Genomic DNA, 12,645 nt, shown 5'->3' with positions numbered 1-12,645 from the left:
CAACTGTGATATCTGTCTTGATTGTGCGTTATAGGGCAAGATTATTCTAAACTCAGATTTTTTGTCAAAGTCCTGTGGGGGTTTAGTTTCAAAAAAGGATCCTCTGTCCAGCTGTCTCACTTTTCCCAATGCTTCCTCAGGTATTTTTACAGGATAATTCTCTCTAAACTGCAGACTCATTTTAGTAGCTTCCTCCTCAAAATGTTCATTTTCGGTACAGTTGCGCCTGACACGGCGGAACTGTCCTAGGGGGACATTTATGAGCCATTTCGGTAAATGGCAGCTAGAGAAAAGAATAAATCCATTTGTAGATGTTGGTTTGTGATAGGTGTTACACAGGTATTCATTTTCTTTTTTTGTTATTTGTATATCTAGGACGTCTACCTTCTCTCTATTACCGCCTGCAGTGAAGCACACGTTATACAGATTGTTGTTGAGATCCTGCATAAATTGTTGCAATCCATTCTCACCGTCTCTCCAAATGAAAATAACATCGTCGATGTAGCGCCGCCATAGGACCAGGTCGCCCCCAAGCTTGGGATCTATGAACTCGCGTTCCCATTGGGCCAAAAATAGATTGGCGAAGCTGGGGGCGAACCTAGTACCCATGGCGGTGCCCCTGAACTGTAAATAATAATCGTCGTTGAAGAAAATATAATTGTGGTGAAGAATGTGATCCACACCCTCTAATATAAAATTAATTTGATCCTGCTGCAAACTACCATTGGAATTGAGTTGTTCTTGTAGGGCTAAGATTCCCTGTGTGTGGTCTATAGACAGTCAGAGGAAGAAGAAACATCATTAACATTGAGGAAACAACCATATGTGTGAAGGGTTCACATTGAAGGAATCCGCACTCCTTCTCTTCCATGGTACTGGTTTCCCATGATACCATCTACCATCTTTTTTCTCCCATGATCCTTTTTCCTACAAGATTAATGAAGGATATAAAAACCCACCATCTACTTGTAGGGGGTGATGCCACTGAGGAAGGGGAGAGTTATCCCGAAACGCGTCTGGCGTAAGTTTCACCCCTGGAAGACTTGAACCCGATCAAACAGTGCGCTGTTAACAACAAAGGATATGGAGGATTCAAGAAAGAAGCCTTCGCACACCGACCTCTAACCAGCCGAAAGCGATTACTGGGACACATCCCCTGCGAAATCTAGAGTGTTGAAATACCGACACAGTAAAGACCGGGACGCCGGCCTGCAATCGGAACCAACTACTCGGAAAAAACTGCTGAATAACAAGGAAGGGTGAGCCCACAGTGTGGGTCATTGGTATCGGTTATAACTCTAACGCATAATTTGCGAAAAATACCAGCACGGTTTCTGTCTACAGAAAATCTTCACATGCGATCCTTTACATTGACTCTGTGATGCAGTTTTTTCGAATGCTAAGATAAACCGAAGTCTGTGTAGAAAAATTTCTCAAAAAAAACTCTCTCTTTTGGTCAATTTCGAAAATTATTTCGGAAACTTTCGATAATTTTAATGAAAGCCCATGAGAGGATTCTCATGAGGAATTGATCACAGACCATTTGGGAAGTGCATGGACTACGCAGATAAGAAGGGTCACATATGTCTGTTGGTGTTTATCGTTGTCACCAGCAGATAGTCGCCAGTGATCAGAACCAACAGGTTCACTAGACGCAGCCACGGTATACGTGCAACCGAGCCTCAATCAGGGCAATTATACTTATATCACCAGTATCCGCAATAAGCAAATCAGAACAATATAGCAACAACTGTATACACTGTTTAATTATTTTTTATATATTTTATTCAAAGGTATTTTATTGTATTTTATTATATTTTAACCAAGTACAGCTATAATAAATTGTTCAAATTTCGTGGGGCTGTCACCACCAGACATCTGAGAAGCTTTGACAGACGTTCTTCAGAACCTCCTCCTTGAGGTTCCTTTTGTTTTGCTTTCGTTTTGTCATCTCGTTAGCCTCTCTCAGCTGTCATGTAGTTGCACTGATTGCATCCCTTTAAATCCCTTCCCAGACTGCTTCACTTTGCGGTTTATAATACTTCCTGGAGTGTGTGCATGCTGATCCTACTACTGAGTCTTCTACAGATAAGTTTTATTCATTCATTGTGTTTTCCTGTTTGCTGGATCCCAGGTGACCCTGACTCCCTCCGTATCTAGTGTAGGGAGCCGGTGGTCATGTCCCCTCACTATTATAGGGTGTTCAGGTGTTATACAGTCGAGGTACGAGGATATGCGATCATCTACCATTGGGATTTTCGCATAGGCTGAGCAGTCAGGGAGAGAGCCAGGTCTGATGCAGGGCTCTCCCTTTTGTTCCTTAGTTTTGGATCCAGTCAGTCGGATCTTCATTATATTTTCCAGCATCGTGAATAACAGTCGCCTTCATCGCCGGGCGAAGTCTTATTCCCTGAGTGTCTGTGATTGTTGGATCGTCGCTCTCTCTCTTACATGATTGTTGGTCAATCTCCCATTTTCCGGATACATTGTCGGAATGCGGCTCCGGACTTACTTCCTGTCTTGGATACGTTTTAGAGGTTTTTTTTGCTTTGTATGTTGATCTTTATCTTCTTTTTTTGACAGATTCCATCGCTATTGGATTTTTGATGAAATATTTTTTGAGGCACAGTTTTCTAATAAACTTTTCTACACCTGTGTACCGGTAAGTGTAAAATTTACTAGCGCGGCGCTGCGGACGGATCTGCGACGTCTGAACGCTGGCGAGGGAAACCACGTGTCCTCTGTGGTGATGTCCGGTGCGGCAGTATAGCTGAATACCAGCCTCCGTCAGTGGGATACAGCATCACCGACAGCTATAACGACTAGGAACCAGACCGCATGGTCCGTAACTGTCTGCACCGGGGCAGCGATCGGCCCACGAGACGCCCTGCAATAACCACAGATCACGGAAGTGGCGGTAAACTATGGCGTCATTCCCTCTGTCACAGTGATAACTGTCAGCGGTGACCCCAAATACCGGGGCTGGGTTACTGAGGGACCGAGCTGTGACCGAGTCTACGCAGATGATTCCCGCACCGCCGCGCCCGTGTAAGACCCCTCAGAGACCGCACCGCGGGTTTTACTATCACATTCAGGGAGTTTTTTTATAAAGAAATATAAATAAAAGTTAAAGGGGTTGTGATCCTGGACGCGGTCACACTGCTCGGCGGGGCTTCAGCCTAGCAGCGACCCCGGTGACATCACCAACTAAAGCCCGCCCATTAGTGACATCACCGGGCTCACTGCTAGGCTGAAGCCCCGCCTACAGAGACCCAGTCACCGAATCTGCTGAAAAGCCCTTGTCCTGCAGTGTGAACTCAGCCGCAGACGTATCCAGCATGGCCCCGGGGTGTGGTGGGTCCCTGTGTGGGGCAGGCCGCCTCCACCACGGTCCTCAGGAAGGATCCCAGCTGCCGTCCCCTCCCGTTGCTAGGCGACCGCTCCCTGCACAGTGACAACAGAGGAGCAGCCGTTCACACGACAACCAAGTGGCGGGAACCAATAAGAAGAGACACAGCAGCGCAGGCCCCGCCCAAAACCGAGGGCGCAACCCCCCGGGCATGGCGCCACGCCCACCTGCAGCGTGAACCAATCGAACGCTGAAGTCAGCGGCGGCGAGTGGAACGTGGTGACGTCACCCCGCTGTCATCAGCGCCATATTGATTGATGACGCATTTGGCTCTCCCGCCTGCGGCCTGCGAGTTCTGAGGGGACTGGTGAGTGAGAGCGGCTGTGTGGTCGCTGCGTGGGCTTTTACCTGCCGTGGGGTAAGCGTGGCGGGAGAGGCTCGGGACTACGTTGTGCGGGAGCCCGGGGGACGGGTGCGGGGCGCCACGGGGGAGGCGGACGGCAGCACGGGGGTGGAGGAGTGCAGTGAGGAGCCGGCGTGTGTTGTGCCCGCGCCCCGGACCCTCATCTGCCGGACCTGTGGCAGTACTGCCCTGACTGACCAATCGGGTTCCAGCTTACATGTTTGTGAAAGTGGTTGTGAAATGAAAGCAGCCCCCTGATTGGCTGGCTGTGTTTTATGGCCTCTGCTCACGTGACAGGTGGCCGGTGACATGTGACTGTAGGCTCTGATACTCTTACAGAAGCACCTCAGCTGCTGCAGAACCTCTTCACGCGGGGCCTCCGTACGAGCTTCACATTTCAGAAGCGCCTGTCTTGCCGTGGAAGCAGTGAGCGCCATGCTGGGCCCCAGTGTGGCCCCTCAGGTCACTGGTTTGGTGGTAATGTTATGATCAGGAGCCGCAGCGTCAGTGTGAACGGCGACTTAGCACTGAGGACCACTTACCGGCAGCTGAGGCGTGTCACTTACTCCCTGACGTCATCAAGATGGCTGGATCATGTGACTGTAACCATAGCGACTCGTAGATCAGCGCAAGAGCTGCAAACACAGAACGGGAGGGGGCTCTTTACCCGTCTCCAGATTTCTTTGCATTTCTGTTAGTTGATTTGGAGCAGTAGAAGTGGTGGGGATTGGGTTGTCAGCAGGGAGTGCAGGGTGTCGCGCTGCTCCCAGCAGTAGCGGTGTTACACCTAGAGCGTGACACTGTGCGGCTGACTGTACCGGGGGGTTGGGGGGTGTATCCTGCTGTACATTACACCGCCACATAGTCTTCTCATCACTGAGGTGTGGTGACACTGCGGCTGACTGTACTGGGGGGTGTATATAGCCTGCTGTACATTACACCGCCACATAGTCTTCTCATCACTGAGGTGTGGTGACAGTGTGCGGCTGACTGTACTGCGGGTTGTATATAGCCTGCTGTACATTACACCGCCACATAGTCTTCTCATCACTGAGGTGTGGTGACAGTGTGCGGCTGACTGTACTGGGGGGTTGTATATAGCCTGCTGTACATTACACCGCCACATAGTCTTCTCATCACTGAGGTGTGGTGACAGTGTGCGGCTGACTGTACTGCGGGTTGTATATAGCCTGCTGTACATTACACCGCCACATAGTCTTCTCATCACTGAGGTGTGGTGACAGTGTGCGGCTGACTGTACTGGGGGTTGTATATAGCCTGCTGTACATTACACCGCCACATAGTCTTCTCATCACTGAGGTGTGGTGACAGTGTGCGGCTGACTGTACTGGGGGTTGTATATAGCCTGCTGTACATTACACCGCCACATAGCCTTCTCATCACTGAGGTGTGGTGACAGTGCGGCTGACTGTACTGCGGGTTGTATATAGCCTGCTGTACATTACACCGCCACATAGTCTTCTCATCACTGAGGTGTGGTGACAGTGTGCGGCTGACTGTACTGCGGGTTGTATATAGCCTGCTGTACATTACACCGCCACATAGTCTTCTCATCACTGAGGTGTGGTGACAGTGTGCGGCTGACTGTACTGCGGGTTGTATATAGCCTGCTGTACATTACACCGCCACATAGTCTTCTCATCACTGAGGTGTGGTGACACTGCGGCTGACTGTACTGGGGGTTGTATATAGCCTGCTGTACATTACACCGCCACATAGTCTTCTCAACACTGAGGTGTGGTGACAGTGTGCGGCTGACTGTACTGCGGGTTGTATATAGCCTGCTGTACATTACACCGCCACATAGTCTTCTCATCACTGAGGTGTCGTGACAGTGTGATAGCATGCAGAGCAGCCTTGTCGTGTAGAGCACACGAGGAGATGCCGGAGTGCTCCGGTGTCCGGTGCAGACGGTGTGTACGGAGCATGCCCACCTGTCCTTTCCATGGAGCTGTCCGGTGCTATCGCGGGGCGGAGCGCAGATCTGCACTTTTCTGTAATGCCTTCTCTTCACCTGTTTGCTGTAGTATAGATGTAATGTTGGTCATGATGGTTCCCCTTGAAACTACAACTCTCAGAATGCTCCTTTCATTTCTGTGGGTGTTAGAACAGTCAAGTATGTTTGCATGCTGGGAGTTGTAGTTTCACAGTAGCTGAAGGTTGCTGAACCCTGTTGTCAGCAGATTTGGGGGCTTCTAGAATTGGGGATGTAGCTGCGCCCATTACCCCTGTGCAGGTATTGGTGGTGGGTTTTTGGAGCCTGTCGCTGGCCTCTGTAGAGTGTAAGCCTCTGTGGTTAGGTCCTAACACTGCGTCCTGTAACCTCCTTTTCTGTGGGTTTGCAGCCATGATGACGGCGCTCGTCCTGTTATTACCATTTCTCTCCTGTTCTTACAGTTCTATGAAGCTTTGCTGACATGTTCAATAAATCCTTCGCGACTCCTTTTGGAGGTGGCACTGGAGCTTTTGGAGCAACATCAACTTTCGGCCAAAGTAAGTACGACTTGTCCGCAACTGTAGGCCCTGTCCATACGTGAAGCTGGCAGCGGCTCGGGCCCCTCTCACTGAAGGAAATAACCACCCGCTCACTAGTCGCTGCTTTGGGCGTATTGTCCCTATTATGGTGTGTGATCCCCAGTAGACTGCCGGGCCTGTGGTCCACCGCCTGGGCGTATAGTCCTGCACTATTCTGACTTTGTCTGTGGGGTCTGATACGATGTCTGGACCGCCTGTGTCTGTGGGCTCTGATCCCATAGTTGGGACCCGCTGTGTCTGTGGGCTCTGATCCCGTAGTTGGGACCCGCTGTGTCTGTGGGGTCTGATCCGATGCCTGGACTGCCTGTGTCTGCGGGGTCTGATCCCGTAGTTGGGACCCGCTTTGTCTGCGGGGTCTGATCCCGTAGTTGGGGACCCGCTGTGTCTGCGGGGTCTGATCCCGTAGTTGGGGACCCGCTGTGTCTGCGGGGTCTGATCCCGTAGTTGGGGACCCGCTGTGTCTGCGGGGTCTGATCCCGTAGTTGGGGACCCGCTGTGTCTGCGGGGTCTGATCCCGTAGTTGGGGACCCGCTGTGTCTGCGGGGTCTGATCCCGTAGTTGGGGACCCGCTGTGTCTGCGGGGTCTGATCCCGTAGTTGGGGACCCGCTGTGTCTGCGGGGTCTGATCCCGTAGTTGGGGACCCGCTGTGTCTGCGGGGTCTGATCCCGTAGTTGGGGACCCGCTGTGTCTGCGGGGTCTGATCCCGTAGTTGGGGACCCGCTGTGTCTGCGGGGTCTGATCCCGTAGTTGGGGACCCGCTGTGTCTGCGGGGTCTGATCCCGTAGTTGGGGACCCGCTGTGTCTGCGGGGTCTGATCCCGTAGTTGGGGACCCGCTGTGTCTGCGGGGTCTGATCCCGTAGTTGGGGACCCGCTGTGTCCTGCGGGGTCTGATCCCGTAGTTGGGGACCCGCTGTGTCTGCGGGGTCTGATCCCGTAGTTGGGGACCCGCTGTGTCTGCGGGGTCTGATCCCGTAGTTGGGGACCCGCTGTGTCTGCGGGGTCTGATCCCGTAGTTGGGGACCCGCTGTGTCTGCGGGGTCTGATCCCGTAGTTGGGGACCCGCTGTGTCTGCGGGGTCTGATCCCGTAGTTGGGGACCCGCTGTGTCTGCGGGGTCTGATCCCGTAGTTGGGGACCCGCTGTGTCTGCGGGGTCTGATCCCGTAGTTGGGGACCCGACCCGCTGTGTCTGCGGGGTCTGATCCCGTAGTTGGGGACCCGCTGTGTCTGCGGGGTCTGATCCCGTAGTTGGGGACCCGCTGTGTCTGCGGGGTCTGATCCCGTAGTTGGGGACCCGCTGTGTCTGCGGGGTCTGATCCCGTAGTTGGGGACCCGCTGTGTCTGCGGGGTCTGATCCCGTAGTTGGGGACCCGCTGTGTCTGCGGGGTCTGATCCCGTAGTTGGGGACCCGCTGTGTCTGCGGGGTCTGATCCCGTAGTTGGGGACCCGCTGTGTCTGCGGGGTCTGATCCCGTAGTTGGGGACCCGCTGTGTCTGCGGGGTCTGATCCCGTAGTTGGGGACCCGCTGTGTCTGCGGGGTCTGATCCCGTAGTTGGGGACCCGCTGTGTCTGCGGGGTCTGATCCCGTAGTTGGGGACCCGCTGTGTCTGCGGGGTCTGATCCCGTAGTTGGGGACCCGCTGTGTCTGCGGGGTCTGATCCCGTAGTTGGGGACCCGCTGTGTCTGCGGGGTCTGATCCCGTAGTTGGGGACCCGCTGTGTCTGCGGGGTCTGATCCCGTAGTTGGGGACCCGCTGTGTCTGCGGGGTCTGATCCCGTAGTTGGGGACCCGCTGTGTCTGCGGGGTCTGATCCCGTAGTTGGGGACCCGCTGTGTCTGCGGGGTCTGATCCCGTAGTTGGGGACCCGCTGTGTCTGCGGGGTCTGATCCCGTAGTTGGGGACCCGCTGTGTCTGCGGGGTCTGATCCCGTAGTTGGGGACCCGCTGTGTCTGCGGGGTCTGATCCCGTAGTTGGGGACCCGCTGTGTCTGCGGGGTCTGATCCCGTAGTTGGGGACCCGCTGTGTCTGCGGGGTCTGATCCCGTAGTTGGGGACCCGCTGTGTCTGCGGGGTCTGATCCCGTAGTTGGGGACCCGCTGTGTCTGCGGGGTCTGATCCCGTAGTTGGGGACCCGCTGTGTCTGCGGGGTCTGATCCCGTAGTTGGGGACCCGCTGTGTCTGCGGGGTCTGATCCCGTAGTTGGGGACCCGCTGTGTCTGCGGGGTCTGATCCCGTAGTTGGGGACCCGCTGTGTCTGCGGGGTCTGATCCCGTAGTTGGGGACCCGCTGTGTCTGCGGGGTCTGATCCCGTAGTTGGGGACCCGCTGTGTCTGCGGGGTCTGATCCCGTAGTTGGGGACCCGCTGTGTCTGCGGGGTCTGATCCCGTAGTTGGGGACCCGCTGTGTCTGCGGGGTCTGATCCCGTAGTTGGGGACCCGCTGTGTCTGCGGGGTCTGATCCCGTAGTTGGGGACCCGCTGTGTCTGCGGGGTCTGATCCCGTAGTTGGGGACCCGCTGTGTCTGCGGGGTCTGATCCCGTAGTTGGGGACCCGCTGTGTCTGCGGGGTCTGATCCCGTAGTTGGGGACCCGCTGTGTCTGCGGGGTCTGATCCCGTAGTTGGGGACCCGCTGTGTCTGCGGGGTCTGATCCCGTAGTTGGGGACCCGCTGTGTCTGCGGGGTCTGATCCCGTAGTTGGGGACCCGCTGTGTCTGCGGGGTCTGATCCCGTAGTTGGGGACCCGCTGTGTCTGCGGGGTCTGATCCCGTAGTTGGGGACCCGCTGTGTCTGCGGGGCCTGATCCCGTAGTTGGGGACCCGCTGTGTCTGCGGGGCCTGATCCCGTAGTTGGGGACCCGCTGTGTCTGCGGGGCCTGATCCCGTAGTTGGGGACCCGCTGTGTCTGCGGGGCCTGATCCCGTAGTTGGGGACCCGCTGTGTCTGCGGGGCCTGATCCCGTAGTTGGGGACCCGCTGTGTCTGCGGGGCCTGATCCCGTAGTTGGGGACCCGCTGTGTCTGCGGGGCCTGATCCCGTAGTTGGGGACCCGCTGTGTCTGCGGGGCCTGATCCCGTAGTTGGGGACCCGCTGTGTCTGCGGGGCCTGATCCCGTAGTTGGGGACCCGCTGTGTCTGCGGGGCCTGATCCCGTAGTTGGGGACCCGCTGTGTCTGCGGGGCCTGATCCCGTAGTTGGGGACCCGCTGTGTCTGCGGGGCCTGATCCCGTAGTTGGGGACCCGCTGTGTCTGCGGGGCCTGATCCCGTAGTTGGGGACCCGCTGGGTGATTGGGATGTTGAGTCTGAAAGGTCTGCCCCCCCCCCCCCCCGGGTATTATTAACACGGTGCTATTATTTCTGTTAGCAGCTCCTGGTTTCGGTACATCGACTGCTACCGGCTTCGGGCCTTCAACCTTTGGGACAATAAACAACACTGGCGGCCTTTTTGGGAGCACCCAGAATAAACCAGGTAGGAGACCCCTGCAGACCCCTGTGTTGCCCTTGGTAAGTGTTAATGTGCTTTGCTGTGGTTGTTGTCCTTCATTGTGGTAATTTTACTTGTTCTCAGGTGGACTCTTCGGGACCGGAACCTTCAACCAGACAGCAACCCCCTCCACAAACACAGGGTTTGGCTTTGGGACATCAACGGGTACGACAAACTCCCTATTTGGGGCCACGAACACAGGAAGCGGCCTCTTCTCCTCTCAGAGCAATGCGTTCGGTCAGACGAAGCCGTCCACCTTCAGCAGTAAGTGCCCCCTGATCCGTGTGGCCTGAGTGGTCCTAGCGGGATGCCGTCTCACTCTTCTCTCGCTCCTGCAGGTTTTGGGACGGGCACAAACAGCACTAGCCTTTTTGGTAGCACACAAACCACTGCGAACCCCTTTGGAGGAACGTCAAGCACACTTTTTGGAACCTCTACGTTCTCTGCAGCTCCGTCCGGAACCACCATAAAGTTCAATGTGAGTAGAAAGCTCCGAGCTTACCAGCGGGGGGGTAGTGGTGGTATGTCGGGGGTTCTCTGCTGCCTCGTCCTTGATGCAAGTCACTGGCTAATAATCCAGCCTAGGTAATGTGGTCCGCGCTCCGCACATTGTGCTGGTCTTTGACAACATGGAGCTTTAAAGAGAGAACCTTCTGCCCTTTAGTCATAGGGAAGGATATGCTGTGGAACAGTTAGGAAACTAAACCAATATATTATCCCTAATAAAACGCTCTAATATACCTGATCAATCAATTTTCGATTTTTACTACACTTTCCGTGCCTAAAGCGCACCATTCACCGTGCGCTTAAACCTCAGATCGCCGGACACCGCTGACAGCTCGGTGCTGTACGGAGCTCACATTTTATCGATGGGGCAGCAGCGCTGTGAGTATGGGCAGGAGCGCACATGCCGCCCAGAGGATTACTAACCCTGTACCCATATACTATCCCAGGATGAGCGGCTCCTGTTTTTCCCTGCTCCTCTAAGCTAAGAGAATGTTAGGTCTTAGCGAAACAGGCTGCAGCAGGAGCCGCTCCGCTAATCCCGGGATAGTACAGGGTGCCCATGAGCTATGTCAAGAGTAAGTAATCCTCCGGGGGCAGGAGCGCACATTGCTGGAGGATTACTAACTCTTGGCATAGCTCATGGGCACCCAGTACCCATGTACTATCCCGGGATTAGTGGAGCGGCTCCTGCTGCAGCCTGTCTCAGTGCTGCTGCGGCCCCATTGTTAGAATGTGTGCTCCGTACAGCACCGAGCTGTCAGCGGTGTCCGGAGATCTGAGGTTTAAGCGCACGGTGAATGCTGAGCTTTAGGCACGGAAAGTGTAGTAAAAATAGAAAATTGACGCCGATGATATGGTGCTTTTTATGTCACGAACGGAGTGCACACTCCCCAGAGCCATCGCCACAATTGAATTATTTAGCAGGTTCTTGGGACTGCGGATAAACTGGTCCAAATCCACTCTATGTCCTTTATACCAACTGGAGGACACGTTCAACTCAGGAGAGTTGCCCATTGTGCATAGCTAGAAGTATTTAGGTGTCCATATCACCAAAGATGTCACGTCCTTCCATATACTGAACATCCAGCCTCTCAACGTATTGTAAGGAGGAATTCAGGATATGGCAGAACCTGCCTCTGTCTGTACCAGGGAGGATCAATCTGATAAAATTGATTGTCCTGCCAAAATGCCTAGATATTCTACAGCATGCATCATATGCAGTTCCAAAAAAGTTCTTTCAGAACCTCACCTCACTGATGTCACCCTTTATCTGGGGCGCAAATAGAGCCAAGCTTTCGATAACTAATCTAACCCGTTTTAAACTGGAAGGTGGCATGTCCTTGCCCGATGTGTATCTAGATTATTTGGCCGATTGTCTGGGTATAGCTAATTTATGGCCTGTGTTAGAACAACCTGGCCTATTCTCTCGTAAGCTACTACCAATTGATAGGGTGGCCGTACAGGTCTGGAAAGCTAGTGAGAGACTGCATAATATAGAGTTGGACTTGCTGGAAACCCCTATCTGGGATAACCCCATGTTTCCTGATCTACTATCGATGCGAGAAGGAACATGGCGTTGTCACACTGGGCAATTTATACAGCAATAATGTATTTAATGATTATGAATCCATGAGCCGCAGACATGAATTACCTAGACAGGCGTTCTATAGATTTCTACAGTTGAGAGACGCCCTGCAGACCCACTACAGGGATACCCCAATCCTACTGTCCAACTTTCCAATGATTGGAGTTATTCGCTCCAAGGCACCACAGGGTTTCATCTCAGTATTGTATACCCACCTCCTTGATGTCAAGCTAAAAGGTGCCCCAATTCAAGTATTATGTAGACGGAAGGCTAAAATCTCAGACTTGGCTAATGAAGATGAGGAGGATATCCTAGAATCCCCCACACTAGTGTCACCTGCCATAAACAATAAGTCTATCCAAGTTTGCATAATGCATCAGAGCTACCTGACCCCGCTAAGGCTGCATAGAACTGGTAGGCTTACCCACTGAGTGTCATAGATGTGCGTCAGTGGATGCTGACTTCTGGCACCTTAGTTGGGAATGCCCCTATGTTCATGCTTTCTGGGAAGGGGTGGTCAAGCTACTCGCTGAACTCCTCGGTTGTGTGGGGCTATTACACCCGAAGATATGACTCTTTGGAATATTGGATGAGACTATTTACTCACATTATGTTAGGATATTCCTGAGGGAAGTATGGTTTCTGGCGCGGAAGGCGATCGCCATGAGGTGGATGGGTGATGGACCTCCCACCTTGGCGCAATGGAAGCAACTAGTCAACTCCATCATACCATATGAGAACATGGTCTTCAAAAATAGGGGTTGTGGG

The 12,645-nt window shown here is 53.7% G+C and overlaps 1 protein-coding gene across 3 annotated transcripts in view; it reads left to right on the top strand.

The window, feature by feature from the left end:
• Positions 1-3,610: 3,610 nt before the first annotated feature.
• The window catches only part of NUP98 (nucleoporin 98 and 96 precursor), a 33,799-nt gene continuing 24,764 nt past the window's right edge, over positions 3,611-12,645 (top strand). The window contains exons 1-5 of one of the 3 annotated variants that reach the window (XM_044303993.1): positions 3,611-3,716; positions 6,171-6,266; positions 9,669-9,770; positions 9,870-10,049; positions 10,124-10,263. In XM_044303993.1, coding sequence (XP_044159928.1) covers positions 6,191-6,266; positions 9,669-9,770; positions 9,870-10,049; positions 10,124-10,263 — 498 coding nt within the window. In that variant the 5' untranslated portion in view covers positions 3,611-3,716; positions 6,171-6,190. Of the gene's footprint in view, positions 3,717-3,747; positions 3,768-6,170; positions 6,267-9,665; positions 9,771-9,869; positions 10,050-10,123; positions 10,264-12,645 lie in introns of those variants that run through there. The other 2 variants (XM_044303977.1, XM_044303986.1) reach the window with 2 other exon arrangements.

The sequence above is a fragment of the Bufo gargarizans genome, chromosome 1 (assembly GCF_014858855.1).
Source record: "Bufo gargarizans isolate SCDJY-AF-19 chromosome 1, ASM1485885v1, whole genome shotgun sequence".
Lineage (NCBI taxonomy): Eukaryota > Metazoa > Chordata > Amphibia > Anura > Bufonidae > Bufo > Bufo gargarizans.
The sequence above is the reverse complement of the archived record's forward strand: the minus strand, read 5'-3'. Positions and strand labels throughout refer to the sequence as shown.